Source organism: Coregonus clupeaformis, unplaced genomic scaffold (genome assembly GCF_020615455.1).
Source record: "Coregonus clupeaformis isolate EN_2021a unplaced genomic scaffold, ASM2061545v1 scaf1622, whole genome shotgun sequence".
Classification (NCBI taxonomy): domain Eukaryota; kingdom Metazoa; phylum Chordata; class Actinopteri; order Salmoniformes; family Salmonidae; genus Coregonus; species Coregonus clupeaformis.
The window spans coordinates 21,324-36,742 of NW_025535076.1; the positions used below are offsets into that span (position 1 = coordinate 21,324).

At 43.6% G+C, this 15,419-nt stretch overlaps 1 protein-coding gene across 1 annotated transcript in view; it reads right to left on the minus strand.

Annotated features, from left to right (window-relative positions):
* Positions 1 to 1,644: 1,644 nt before the first annotated feature.
* The window catches only part of LOC121573309 (cyclic AMP-responsive element-binding protein 3-like protein 1), a 32,450-nt gene continuing 18,675 nt past the window's right edge, over positions 1,645 to 15,419 (minus strand). Inside the window, exons 5-12 of the mRNA XM_041885184.2 lie at positions 14,700 to 14,857; positions 13,999 to 14,148; positions 13,749 to 13,807; positions 8,564 to 8,632; positions 6,381 to 6,480; positions 5,865 to 5,994; positions 4,804 to 5,053; positions 1,645 to 4,576 (exon numbers count right to left, since the gene is read on the minus strand). Of these exons, the coding sequence (XP_041741118.1) occupies positions 4,540 to 4,576; positions 4,804 to 5,053; positions 5,865 to 5,994; positions 6,381 to 6,480; positions 8,564 to 8,632; positions 13,749 to 13,807; positions 13,999 to 14,148; positions 14,700 to 14,857 (953 nt within the window). The 3' untranslated portion in view covers positions 1,645 to 4,539. The remainder of the gene's footprint in view (positions 4,577 to 4,803; positions 5,054 to 5,864; positions 5,995 to 6,380; positions 6,481 to 8,563; positions 8,633 to 13,748; positions 13,808 to 13,998; positions 14,149 to 14,699; positions 14,858 to 15,419) is intronic.

Consider the following 15,419-nt stretch of genomic DNA (forward strand, 5'->3'; position numbering starts at 1 on the left):
ACGTTGCCATGGAAATGAGAGGACTAGGAACTCTCATCACCTCCAACCACTCACTAGGGTGACTATGAGTGAGAAACAGACAGCCAGGGATTTCCACTCTTTATAATTGTCTGCTCTTTGCCATGGCAGCCCAGTCTTGAGTCTTGAATCAAATACCCCATCACAGGACAAAGCTGTTGCATACTATCATGGTAACAATAAATACATTAAAAACACTTCTCCATAAAACAGAGCAAATGCGCAGAGCAAACTGATCAATCTAAATACATGACTGTCATATATCAGGAATAGTAGGCTCTTGTATATGTGCAAAACAAACAGATATATTAAGATGCACACAGGAGAGCAACACCTAAACATGAGGATGCAAAAACTGAAGCGAAAGACCATTCTTTGGCCTTTATACAGAGATTAAGGCAAGGGCCATATGAGGATTACATAAAACTGCATGGTAAATGCTATTGGGACAAAGCCCCTTCCCCCCTTTCTAATACAAAGAGTGAGTTATCACACTAACATGTAGTTGGTATAAACAAGGGGGAAAGAGGACATTCTGTTTCCTACTCAAATTAGATTATGTGTTTATGAAATGAAAAAATATAGCAAGAAAAATGTGTGGGCTGTTTCTGACAACAACAATCTTTGAATCTCATTCAAATGTGCAGTTTCAAGCCATCCTGTGCACAATACTGTACCGTGGTCCCTAAATTACACCAAATCAACTACAGATAACTGGTAACACTTTATTTGAAGGGGGTATATAAACATTTAGGTTTCTATCACATTCCCATGATATTCTGCCACTGGATTGGCAGTGAATACTTGTGATTGAACTGGCTCACCACCTCTGGATCACCAGCTCCTATGTTTTAGAGCTGTGATTTCCAGGGTGTAAGTGACCATATTTCCATATTGATACCAAACAAACACTAATGCTGTTCAGTATGTTTGGGTGGGAGGGTTCAGGGACTGGCACATTTAGTCTTCTATCCAACTGTATGAATATAGGTACATTATCATTTGTACACAGTTTCGATTTGGTTTTTTATTCATTTTAAAGTATATTGAGTTAGTCCCCCCCCCAAAAAAAAATGTCCAATACACTGTCTCTCTCTCTCTCTCTCTCTCTCTCTCTCTCTCTCTCTATATATATATATATATATATATATATATATATACATTTTTTTCTTCTCAAACCTCCCTGGATTGGACTGGATTGGACCCCCTTGCAGGCCGGATCCGGCTCGCGGGCTGTATATTTGGCACCCCTGGTGTAGACGGACAGGACAGAAGTTCAATACTAATGTGGGTTATGTCCGGGCAGGCTATGAACAACTGGTTCTGATATAATACAGTGGAGCCAGCCACTTGGGTAAGGGCTTGTGTGTTAGTGTTTTATGATTCAGTTAGGAAGGCACACAGTGGTCTACTTTTTGAGGGATGATGGGGTTAGAATCAGGTTAGCCAGAATAGATTCACTAACAAAGTACGACCTCTTGTGGCGATACTGAGAATCAAGCTTGCCTGCACTTCCCAATTATGTAACAACCACTAGGCACAAAAACTAGATTGCAATGAACGCAAATGATTGCACAGAATGCATTTCTCAATGATATCAGGGCACAGAGACACAGTAACGAAGGAGACGGTGTTATGCTGATGCAATTTTTATATTTTGCTTGATACTAACGCTACTTACTAACTACTTTTAAAGAGACTGATACAGAAAGGCAATACAGAGAGGCTCCTGTGGCTTGCCCAGAAATACATGCATTTTAATGTACAGCCACAGTGTGAAAGGTCAGCAACTGGCCAGTTCCTTCCCAAAGGCGCCAGGTGAATACCAAAATACATTTCAAATACAAAAATACATCCCCCTATTTACAGCAAAAGTATTAACTTTTTCTTATGTACAAAAGGGCACACATTATGTAAGAACGCCAACAAATACATGGAATGTTTGGTAAGATTTGCATCATTTCACTTTGAATTATAATAGCTTTGTAAAATCCCTCACACAGGTTTTGAAAAAGGTTTTTACCACACATTTGGGGGACGGATTCCAAAAGATTGACCCTGGTTCAACCAGATAACGTAGTCTGACTTGATTTATTGTGTTATGCATGATCACAGTGGTTTAGTGTTGACACAGTCATCAGAGAGCCTGTTCAAGATTAGCACATTTGACAGATTATAGAATATAGAGTAGCAGTCATTTATCCCAGGTACTGCTTTAAGACAGCCTAAAGATGGTGGGGCAGGTAGGGTAGATGGGGCTGGGGTGGGTTTGGGTCGTGAGTGTGTGGGGGGGGACAACAACTAAGCAACCATTTGATCAGTAAAAGGTGTGTTTATAGAAGGCAAGTGGGTGAGGGCTGGTCAGCATCCAGAGCATCTGGTTGAACCTTAGTTAAACATCTATTAATAAAACCAAAGGACAAACATAGACCAACAGTATTTTGACAGGAAGCAATCTACATTTTCAATATACACACATTATCAGTGTACTCAGTTAACCAACTCTACATTGGTCAGGTAATGTGCACTAAGATATATGACAGGTGACAACAGGGAATCAAAACCAATGTATAAATTATATGAATCTGATTAATAGGGTAGGTTGTGATTTTACAAACCATTTGACAGAAAATGAATAATGCAAATCTAATGACATGTTAGGGTAAAATACATATTACTCATATGGCAGGATTGTGAGTCTGGCCTCCCCTGATTATTCACAGACAAGACACAGTTGTGAATAAGCAAATGGAATCTATGAAAAGCAACAGACTGGATGTTAAGATAAGACTCCAAGGCCACTGGCTGACCCAGATCCTCCATGCCTCCTCCACAGAGCCTGGGCTGTGTACTCACACCCTCCTACCTAGCATTACGCAATCTCACTGAGCGTCAGTGGGCCGCCCCACGCACTCCTTACACAATCTCTCCCTCCCTCTCGCGCCCTCAAACAACACAGCAGGAAGAGGAGGGAACACCAGAATATCTTCTATTCAATGTAACAAGGTTTTTCACAACAATAACTCTGCATGAAAAGCTTTTTGTATTATATTGCTGCTGGAGTCACTAACGTTTTTCAGAAGCATTATCAACAGAATAGTGTTCTTTAGAGTGAACTGTTTTTTGGGCACTACTGTAAATTGTGATGGAATTTATTTTCCCGCAGTCGATTCTGAGGTTTGATATTCAATTTAAAATATACTCTATTTTCACATTAACAATGACATTAGGCCTGAATTGACTTTTGGCATAATTATGATATTCATTAATTTTTTTGTGGAGAAAATATATTCTCTTGGTAGTGTATTGACTAAGATTTTTGTAAAGATTAGCAGTTTTTCAGAGTATTTTGGACTAGAGAAGGCTTTGCTCCAGTGAGGGAGTATTGTACACCCTTGGTATGTATTTACACTGATTGTCCCTGTTCACGTTTTTTCAATATATACAAAACTTTCTTGATACAGAAATAAATACAAAAACAGACAAACTGTGTAACAGTTAAGACAACAAGATCATGTAAACATTACATCATAATTGATATCATAAAAAGAAAAGTTCACAATATTTTTTTGCATAAAATAAATATGCTATTTTTTGATGCCAAGAATACGTATATATTACATATGATTTAGATTGCATAAAGAGTAAAATAATACAATTAACAACCCCATGTGGATGGTGTGAGAATACAAAAACTGAAAGAGTTTGAAGGCACTTATACCCATTAGCTTGCAATGTCGACCTGAAGAAAAAAAAAGTGCAATGCATATACAAGCTTAAACATTATGGGACAAGAAATGCCATTGAATGATGTATAATTCTAGCATGAGGCACTAGAGTCCATTTTAAGCGCTTAAGCGAAAGGTAATGGAGGACAATCTTTGGAATGTATGTATTAAAAGATTTGCATTACCAATTGTGAAGTAGGAGAGGGAATTTCTATAACAGAACAAATGGAATTGTAAATACAGGCCCCCGTATTCCTATCCCCCTCACCCTCCAATCCAATTTGCTAAAGATCCGCTTCACCCTTCACCTGAAGTACCCCATGTGTTCTAAATATTTTTTGCAGTCCTTGAAAAAGCAACAGTGTGATGGAATCTGAGGACCACTTCATCTGCGCAGAAGCACTGCAACCACACTCACGCACTTGAAAGTGCAGGCAGACACACATAGCACACAGAGGTTTCAACAAGTCACTAAATTCAAGCCCCTCTCACACACCCTGCTTATGCCTCCAGTCAAACACAGCAGTCAAAGATGAAAAGTTGCTGTGGAGCTTTGATTGGAGTTGCCCATCATTTCTATCTTCTTCACATACCCTCTTCATCCACTCTATCGGGTGGGACTTCAGGGAATGGGGTGGAACAGGAAGGCAAGGGAGCTACTGTAGGAGGTCAAGGAGTGCAGGGAGAGGTGGGTTGGGGATGGCACACTAGGGGGCGCCGTAGTGTCACTACACATCCACATGGGTAAGGTGTCTGGAGAGCTGTGTGTTTTTGGCAGCTCCGCCCCTAAAGGTTAAAAGTACTCTGCTCCTCCTTCAGGGTTTGGCTCTCTGTGGAGGGGAGAAATAGTCCATCAGTATCACAACATACACCACTTGGCAAACTCTGGTAACCTTACAATCTCATTCAAATAAATTATTCTTGTTGATGTTTGAGTAATTACAAGGAGCACTGATAAAATAATGAGTCCCTGGTTCTGAAGTGCAATTTGTGAGAATCCTCTCATAAACACAGATGGAGACACAGATACAGCCCTACTTGTCTGGCCTCGGCTTACATTTTGTGGTACTGCGGCTCTTCTTGGAGGAACTGGGCGCCGGTCCTGTTGTAGTCCACCGGGTCGGAGTGAGCCTTGCTGAGGTACTTGGTGTTCTCGTGTTCGCCTCCGTGGCTGTCACGTGCCGACCGGTCCTCGGTGTAGTCGAGGGGCGCCCCCTCCGAGCCGTCCCCCTCCATCTTCAGGAAGCCCCCGTGACCGTCCTCCAACGAGGAGCTCTCGTCGTAGAAGAGTAGGCTGCGGGAGCGGACTAAACAGACACAAACAGAGACAAATAGAGGATGTTAATCACTGCCTTGATCCTCCAAACACTACAAAGGAACATAGAACCATCCCTATATTGTAATTTTTTTTTAAACAAACAGTCAAAATTAGGTTTCTTTTGAAGAATGGAATGGTTTTGAGCAGGATGGTCATCTTTATTCAGCAGGTGTATGACGATCATGTGAGTTCTCCAGGGAGAACAACTCATTACAGCTTCCTGTGCCATGCTGACCTCAGGTTTCTAAAGCAACCCAGCCCTCACCAACCAATTCTGAGTAGTCAGTAGGTCCATGTATGATTTCCATTTTGTGGTCATTAAGCTGAATATTATAACAGAAGGATATTGTGATTCCAGCCAACATACTCGCCTGAGTCTGTTGCTTTTGAAATACTACAAGATAAGATGTAATGCCACATTGACGTGTTATTCAACTACACAATGTTCCCTTTTACATTATTTCCAGAAATGCTGGCGGGCAAGCAACATATGACCTGAAAATATGTGATATGTATGGGACAACCAACTAAAGACTTTGTGTTTCTCATGCTGTAGATGGTAGACTATTCTAGGTCGGGGTTTCCCGAACTCGGTCCTGGGGCCCCCACTGGATGCACGTTTAGTTTTTCCCCTAGCACTACACAGCTGATTCAAATAACCAACTCATCATCAAGCTTTGATTATTCTAATCAGCTGTGTAGTGCTAGGGAAAAAACCAAAAGGTGCACCCATGGGGGGCCCCAGGACCGAGTTTCCTGAAACCCTGTTCTAGGTGACAGGTGAAGGGTATGGGACATACCCTGGCTGGCTGTGTAGACATCAGCCGAGGGGAGGGGCGAGGAGGACTTCACGGTATGGGACAGGGAGGAGAGCTCAGGCAGACAAGGCACAAGGGAGCCCAGCACCAGGAAAAAGCACAGCGCCACCACCTGGCGGGAGGGAACCAGAAACCATCAACAAAAGCACATGGTCAACATGAGCGACATGAGCACAGTGTGCTAGTGAGGTTCTGTTCTCCAGCTGAGAAGGCTTTTGCCAGTTTGAGTTTATGGGGTCGCCTCAGTGTGTTATAGTAAAGTAGGGCAGGCCATAAGCCAGTGACCCTGTCCATTGCAGTGAGTCTTTTCACAAACAAAGCAGTCATTTTCCATTTTTGACAGGCATGACTATCCGGTCCACGGAACACTAAACGCACAGTATTTTAAGTCAGTGGGGAGCACAGAAAAATCCCCACATTTTTATGGGATTTTGCATTGTTTAGGAGAGTGAGAATGATGGTGCATGTGTGTATGAGAATAAATAGTATGCAAAGTACCATAAGGCATGTTCCTGTTTGCGTTGAGGCCATCTTGCAGGATTGGGGCACTTTTCCTGTGACCAGGGCCTGGAGTTTCTGGAGCTGCTGTAGTAGAGTTCTGGAGAGAGGAGGTAGAGAATCCATGTTTCAGATTGACTAATAATACAACTGTATTCACTTACAGAATCTACAATACTGATCCTCATGTGAACTTAAAACATGTTCTCCATAACCATCCAGCTTAGCTCCAGCTGTTGGATAACACAAGGCTAGCCTTGCAAATAGTACACACACAAACACGCACAGATGACTGACAGTGAAATTTCCCAGAAATGTATTGTAAATCCAAAAAATGATCCCTCTCCATCTGGCTATTTCCATGACTTTAGAGTGAGTACAAAGTCAACTAAGACTGAACATAAAATAAAAATTACAAAAACAATCATAATTGTCTGGCTCTTCTGAGCATCCAGGACATTGAAGTTCATCTCTGAGAAAAAAGATCATGTGAGGATAACACATTGAGGAATCAGAACTGGAAATTATATAAGACATCTGTACTTCTAGTGTGTGAGCCATGCTCCCACAGTCTCTCCCTCACCACAAAATACAAGCTTTGCCAAAATAGAAAGCAATTCAAAACCACTAGCAATGCAGACGCCCACTCGGACTCTACCTCCTCCATACATTTCTCCCTCTCCCTCTCCCTCTCCCTCTCCCTCTCCCTCTCCCTCTCCCTCTCCCTCTCCCTCTCCCTCTCCCGCTCTCTCTCTCTCTCCCTCTTTAGACATTAATTACTGTATGGTAGACAGGCATGAGTGTTGGGTCGGGCTGCAATAAGAAATAAAACCAGGTGAACTTTCATATTTTCACCACGAGAGGGAGCATGTTGTACACTAATGCTAGAAAAGACATATCCAGTGTTGGCCTTCACATTACCCAAACACCATGAAACTATTTGCCATAACCACAGTATGTGACTATAACACTTGTATAAAGTTTAAACACATGCAAACAGCTATACTAACATTATATTGGTCCTTTGGGATACCCCAGATACACTATAACAATTTGCATGCTGTTAATACCAGAGATTGAAAATACAGTATATTCTGATAGAAGAAGAGCTTCATACAATGGTCTGTTTGGATATGAAGGTGATTATATATTTTTTGTCAAATCTTAACAGGATAATTCACATGGAATCTCTGGAAATTGAACATTAACGTCCCATTTGAGGAATGTCCATTGCATCATCACGTTTGAATTGAATCACGGTTGGTCAGTGATTACACAGTTGTGATCTATAAACCATATTGTTCCCAAGGGACTAAAATAGACTGTGTAAAAGAAAAAGAAAAACACTAGTAGATCTTGACTGGGAAACATCTGCATGAGGGACTCTGTGACTCCTTCAACTTCTCAAGAGCTACCTTGGCCCTCCTCATGAACCAAACCTTTTCAGCCTTTATAATTTAAAGTACAGCATGCACCTAGTATCCAGCTAACTGTATGCAAGATGCATACATCACCAGTAAAAAAATAAAAAAATAAACTTGAGTACATTAGGACAACAGATTGCTTGTTGGGCTGCCATCGTGCATTGACAGATAAGCCCATTTTGTCTTCTCTTTACCAGCCAAGGCATATGCTGTTGGAACACACGCCCCACAAGTTGTTGCTAGCTGGCTCCTGTGTGTTCTATTTGGACTGCCTGCTAGGAGCTGAGTCAGAGGGATCTGTCTTTGTAGGAGGCCTGTGGTTTCCTTCTCAGGCCTCAAATTATTATGAGGCAGATTCGAGTGAGCACTTTTTGAGATGGTTCACTCTGTGCTGTAATTAGGGAGAGGTATACTGTCACGCTGTTACTTTGATCCAAGCAACTTTAAATGCCCATTGTAAATTAAAGGCTGGCACAGTATAGTATAGTCTGTGTAGTCTGTGATGCCTTTTATTGAGCCCAATAACTTGCATTTGCACAATGGTCAACACTGTGAAAATGTCCCACCTAATGAAGGCTGTCGTAGTCACTGTTGAGTAGCAGTCAAATCAAAGACAGGTATCATGAATAGAAAAAGTTATCCAAGGCTTGCTTGAATCTTAAACTGGTGGTTCAGGGATGTGTCTTGCATCACTCAGAGCGTGCTCACACATGCACACACTCACACACATAAAGTCTTCCACTCAACGTCATGGCTCACCTGTTAGCACTCTCTAGTGTTTCCACCTTCTTCCACAGGTCACTGTTCTCAGACGTGTAGTTCTCCACCCTGTAAGACACAAAGTCACATACATACATTCAATCTGCACCTAGAACAACATAGAAGAGTGAGACAAATCAATCAATCAATTTTATTTTATATAGCCCTTCTTACATCAGCTAATATCTCGAAGTGCTGTACAGAAACCCAGCCTAAAACCCCAAACAGCTAGTAATGCAGGTGTAGAAGCACGGTGGCTAGGAAAAACTCCCTAGAAAGGCGAAAGCCTAGGAAGAAACCTAGAGAGGAACCAGGCTATGAGGGGTGGCCAGTCCTCTTCTGGCTGTGCCGGGTGGAGATTATAACAGAACCATGCCAAGATGTTCAAAAATGTTCATAAGTGACAAGCATGGTCAAATAATAATCAGGAATAAATCTCAGTTGGCTTTTCATAGCCGATCATTAAGAGTTGAAAACAGCAGGTCTGGGACAGGTAGGGGTTCCATAACCGCAGGCAGAACAGTTGAAACTGGAATAGCAGCAAGGCCAGGCGGACTGGGGACAGCAAGGAGTCACCACGGACGGTAGTCCCGACGTATGGTCCTAGGGCTCAGGTCTCTCAGTTGGCTTTTCATAGCCGATCATTAAAGAGTTGAAAACAGCAGGTCTGGGACAGGTAGGGGTTTCGTAGCCGCAGGCAGAACAGTTGAAACTGGAATAGCAGCAAGGCCAGGCGGACTGGGGACAGCAAGGTGTCATCATGCCCGGTAGTCCTGACGTATGGTCCTAGGGCTCAGGTTCTCAGAGAGAAAGAGAGAACGAGAGAATTAGAGAGAGCATACTTAAATTCACACAGGACACTGGATAAGACAGGAGAAGTACTCCAGGTATAACCAACTAACCCCAGCCCCCCCGACACATAAACTACTGCAGCATAAATACTGGAGGCTGAGACAGGAGCGGTCCGGAGACACTGTGGCCCCATCCGAAGAAACCCCGGACAGGGCCAAACAGGAAGGATATAACCCCACCCACTCCGCCAAAGCACAGCCCCCGCACCACTAGAGGGATATCCCCAACCACCAACTTACAATCCTGAGACAAGGCAGAGTATAGCCCACAGAGGTCTCCACCACAGCACAAACCAAGGGGGGCGCCAACCCAGACAGGAAGATCACGTCAGTAACTCAACCCACTCAAGTGACGCACCCCTCCCAGGGACGGCATGAAAGAGCACCAGCAAGCCAGTGACTCAGCCCCTGCAACAGGGTTAGAGGCAGAGAACCCCAGTGGAGAGGGGAACCGGCCCGGCAGAGACAGCAAGGGCTGTTCGTTGCTCCAGCCTTTCCGTTCACCTTCACACTCCTGGGCCAGACTACACTCAATCATATGACCTACTGAAGAGATAAGTCTTCAGTAAAGACTTAAAGGTTGAGACCGAGTCTGCGTCTCTCACATGGGTAGGCAGACTGTTCCATAAAAATGGAGATCTATAGGAGAAAGCCCTGCCTCCCGCTGTTTGCTTAGAAATTCTAGGGACAATTAGGAGGCCTGCGTCTTGTGACCGTAGCGTACGTATTGGTATGTACGGCAGGACCAACTCGGAAAGATAGGTAGGAGCAAGCCCATGTAACGCTTTATAGGTTAACAGTAAAACCTTGAAATCAGCCCTTGCCTTAACAGGAAGCCAGTGTAGGGAAGCTAGCACTGGAGTAATATGATCAAATTTCTTGGTTCTAGTCAGGATTCTAGCAGCCGTATTTAGCACTAACTGAAGTTTATTTAGTGCTTTATCCGGTAGCCGGAAAATAGAGCATTGCAGTAGTCTAACCTAGAAGTAACAAATGCATGGATTAATTTTTCTGCATCATTTTTGGACAGAAAATTTCTGATTTTTGCAATGTTACGTAGATGGAAAAAAGCTGTCCTTGAAACAGTCTTGATATGTTCGTCAAAAGAGAGATCAGGGTCAAGAGTAACACCGAGGTCCTTCACAGTTTTATTTGAGACGACTTTACAACCATCTAGATGAATTGTCAGATTTAACAGAAGATCTCTTTGTTTCTTGGGACCTAGAACAAGCATCTCTGTTTTGTCCGAGTTTAAAAGTAAAAAGTTTTCAGCCATCCACTTCCTTATGTCTGAAACACAGGCTTCTAGCGAGGGCAATTTTGGGGGCTTCACCATGTTTCATTGAAATGTACAGCTGTGTGTCATCCGCATAGCAGTGAAAGTTAACATTATGTTTTTCGAATAACATCCCCAAGAGGTAAAATATATAGTGAAAACAATAGTGGTCCTAAAACGGAACCTTGAGGAACACCGAAATGTACAGTTGATTTGTCGGAGGACAGACCATTCACAGAGACAAACTGATATCTTTCCGACAGGTAGGATCTAAACCAGGCCAGAACTTGTCCGTGTAGACCAATTTGGGTTTCCAGTCTCTCCAAAAGAATGTGGTGATCGATGGTGTCAAAGGCAGCACTAAGGTCTAGTAGCACGAGGACAGATGCAGAGCCTCGGTCTGACGCCATTAAAAGGTCATTTACCACCTTCACAAGTGCAGTCTCAGTGCTATGATGGGGTCTAAAACCAGACTGAAGCATTTCGTATACATTGTTTGTCTTCAGAAAGGCAGTGAGTTGCTGCGCAACAGCTTTTTCTAAAATTTTTGAGAGGAATGGAAGATTCGATATAGGCCGATAGTTTTTATATTTTTCCGGGTCAAGGTTTGGCTTTTTCAAGAGAGGCTTTATCACTGCCACTTTTAGTGAGTTTGGTACACATCCGGTGGATAGAGAGCTGTTTATTATGTTCAACATAGGAGGGCCAAGCACAGGAAGCAGCTCCTTCAGCAGTTTAGTAGGAATAGGATCCAGTATGCAGCTTGAAGGTTTAGAGGCCATGATTATTTTCATCATTGTGTCAAGAGATATAGTACTAAAACACTTAAGTGTCTCTCCCGATCCCAGGCCCTCGCAGAGCTGTGCAGATCCAGGACAGCTAAGCCCTGGAGGAATACGCAGATTCAAGTCCGTAATTTGCTTTCTAATGGTCATGATCTTTTCCTCAAAGAAGTTCATGAATTTATCACTGCTGAAGTGAAAGCCATCCTCTCTTGGGGAATGCTGCTTTTTAGTTAGCTTTGCAACAGTATCAAAAAGAAATTTTGGATTGTTCTTATTTTCCTCAATTAAGTTGGAAAAGTAGGATGATCGAGCAGCAGTGAGGGCTCTTCGGTACTGCACGGTACTGTCTTTCCAAGCTAGTCGGAAGACTTCCAGTTTGGTGTGGCGCCATTTCGTTCCAATTTCCTGGAAGCTTGCTTCAAAGCTCGGGTATTTTCTGTATACCAGGGAGCTAGTTTCTTATGACAAATGTTTTTTCGTTTTTAGGGGTGCAACTGCATCTAGGGTATTGCGCAAGGTTAAATTGAGTTCCTCAGTTAAGTGGTTAACTGATTTTTGTCCTCTGACGTCCTTGGGTAGGCAGAAGGAGTCTGGAAGGGCATCAATGAATTTTTGTGTTGTTTGAGAATTTATAGCACGACTTTTGATGCTCCTTGGTTGGGGTCTGAGCAGATTATTTGTTGCGATTGCAAATGTAATAAAATGGTGGTCCGATAGTCCAGGATTTTGTGGAAAAACATTAAGATCTACAACATTTATTCCATGGGACAAAACTAGGTCCAGAGTATGACTGTGGCAGTGAGTAGGTCCAGAGACATGTTGGACAAAACCCACTGAGTCGATAATGGCTCCGAAAGACTTTTGGAGTGGGTCTGTGGACTTCTCCATGTGAATATTAAAATCACCAAAAATTAGAATATGATCTGCTATGACTACAAGGTCTGATAGGAATTCAGGAAACTCAGAGAGGAACGCTGTATATGGCCCAGGAGGCCTGTAAACAGTAGCTATAAAAAGTGATTGAGTAGGCTGCATAGATTTCATGACTAGAAGCTCAAAAGATGAAAACGCCATTTTTTTTTTGTAAATTGAAATTTGCTATCGTAAATGTTAGCAACACCTCCGCCTTTGCGGGATGCACGGGGAATATGGTCACTAGTGTAACCAGGAGGTGAGGCCTCATTTAACACAGCAAATTCATCAGGCTTAAGCCATGTTTCAGTCAGGCCAATCACATCGAGATTATGATCAGTGATTAGTTCATTGACTATGACTGCCTTTGAAGTGAGGGATCTAACATTAAGTAACCCTATTTTGAGATGTGAGGTATCACGATCTCTTTCAATAATGGCAGGAATGGAGGAGGTCTTTATCCTAATAAGATTGCTAGGGTGAACACCGCCATGTTTAGTTTTGCCCAACCTAGGTCGAGGCACAGACACAGTCTCAATGGGTATGGCTGAGCTGACTACACTGACTGTGCTATTGGCAGACTCCACTAAGCTGGCAGGTTGGCTAACAGCCTGCTGCCTGGCCTGCACCCTATTTCACTGTGGGGCTAGAGGAGTTAGAGCCCTATCTATGTTGGTAGATAAGAGGAGAGCACCCCTCCAGCTAGGATGGAGTCCGTCACTCCTCAGCAGGTCAGGCTTGGTCCTGTTTGTGGGTGAGTCCCAGAAAGAGGGCCAATTATCCACAAATGTTATCTTTTGGGAGGGGCAGAAAACAGTTTTCAACCAGCGATTAAGTGCTGAGACTCTGCTGTAGAGCTCGTCACTTCCCCTAACTGGGAGCTTGCTGTGCTGGAGAATTAGGCTGTTTGACTGGCTGTCTGACTATTTGGAATATACATTCTTGATAATCACAGACAACATGGGCTATTGAAATACAGTGCTTGAATATTGGATGCTAACACAACACAGTCTGTGGTCCTAGGAGGCATAGTGGTAATCCTATAGTAACCTCTGTACCTCTGTAATGTACTTAGGTCTTACATATTAACTAAAAAAACAACAATGACCATGGATGGAAAGTTTCCTGGTAAAGAACAGTGCTCTCCAGAGGCCTTTGCTAGAGTGGACTAGGAGTGTTTGATTGTGTGTGACTCAGATGGCCCTGTGTGACCACATGCTTTAATGGACAAACGCCATTGGCATTAGCTAAGGAACAATCAAACAATGAAGGAGTGGAGAAATGAAAGAAGTGGAGAACAGGAATGACGAAGAGAGAGGAGGAAAAAAAGTTGGCAGACAGGAAAGGGGATGGTGTCCTACTTTTTCTCCAGGCACTCCACGTACTCCTTCTTCTTCCTGCGACTCTCCTGGGCAGATATCTAGACAGAGAAGGGATAGAGGGCTCCCCAAATCAATAACAGCTCATATGATAAAAGGGAGGATATTAAAACATGAATATTCCCCATGGAAACACTACTTTGAGATTACAGGTTTAAAAAAGTATTGCGGTTACAAATAGATTTTCTTGACTGAATCTACATTTTACTTTCCAGGATGTAAGGGTGGGTACCTTATTTTTGATTTTCCTGCGCACCCTCTTCAGTGCCTTCTCCTCGGTCTTGGTGAGGGGCAGCTTGTTGGGTACGGGGTAACCTTCAGCGATCAGGGTGCGTTTCTCCTCCTCTGTCAGCATCAGGGGCCCTGAAGTGCCCTGTAGCTTCTGTGGAGAAATAAAGACACATTTTATGAATTGGTTAGGAATTGGGGAATCTATGGTACTGTGTGTATTATCTCTGTACACCAGGGCAGGTCCTAATGAAACGACTAAGGTGCTGGTCAGGGTCAGTGTGAGGATGTGGATATGAACTCCTAATATGTCCAGCAGCTGGGTTTGTCTGCAGCCCAGCTCATCGTGGGTGGCTCTGACTCTACTGACGGGAAGGGCTTGGAGCTAGGCCGGGGAACCTCCTTCACTGATAGGGAACCATCCACAGCACAGCCCAAAGTCATCAGGAAAGGCATACATACCACAGATCAGCCTTAGGCTTAGATACTGTAACACTGCATTTGCATGCACATACACTGACTCAAATGTACTCACTGACATTCACTCTCACTCACACCCACCCACAGACACTACAAACAACTTAATGTACACACAAATACACATTGGACATTTATCTTCCACTTTTGCTCTGATTGGCACCATTCCCAAAAGCCAAACGGTATGCTGCTGGGGGGTGTGGCGAGTGGGACGGCCTCAGTACTTACGTGTGGGGCGGTAAGAAGGGGTGAGGAGGATATGGCAGCGGAGGAGCGGGCCTGTAGGCGGGCTGGGCTGGAAGGGGGCATGGAGTGGGGGCTCTGGGATCCATCACTGTCACTGCCATGGCTGCTGGGAGGGGTTGGGGGGAGCTGCAGCTGATCATCTGTGGGGGGCAGAAAATAGGGTTCCAAATGCATCACTTGACCCATATGCTCAAAGCCTTTGCCCATCTAACCTCATGATGATATACAGTCACTGTATAATGAGACAGAGGGGACAAAAGTCTGACTTCATCTGTCGTGTGAGATCGAGCTGAAAATAGTTAATTTAACTTAAACAGTGGAAAGGAGCGGTGCAAATCCAGACCTCATAAAACGGTCCGTTTTGCCAAGACGTCCATAATTAAAATGGCAAATGACTTCCAGGACAGAGCCAGTTCAAACAGAGAGACAACTTAATTCCAGTAAGTAAGGCAGCCAGTGCTACTCTTATTCGTATTGCTTGATCCCATCCTCCCATCCACTTGTCAGCAGTAAGCCTCTGTGTAAGTATCTGAACTGAGCTCATACAGGGATGGAGTGAGGACTGTGTTTTCTTAAGATATCTGTGCCAGGTAGAATTTCCCCCGACATAGTTCCCAAACACCAGGCCAGACCCATGCTGGTATGACCCATGCATTTAGTTTGGTCTGAGTTCAGAGTACACAGGACCCAGGTTTTATTCTG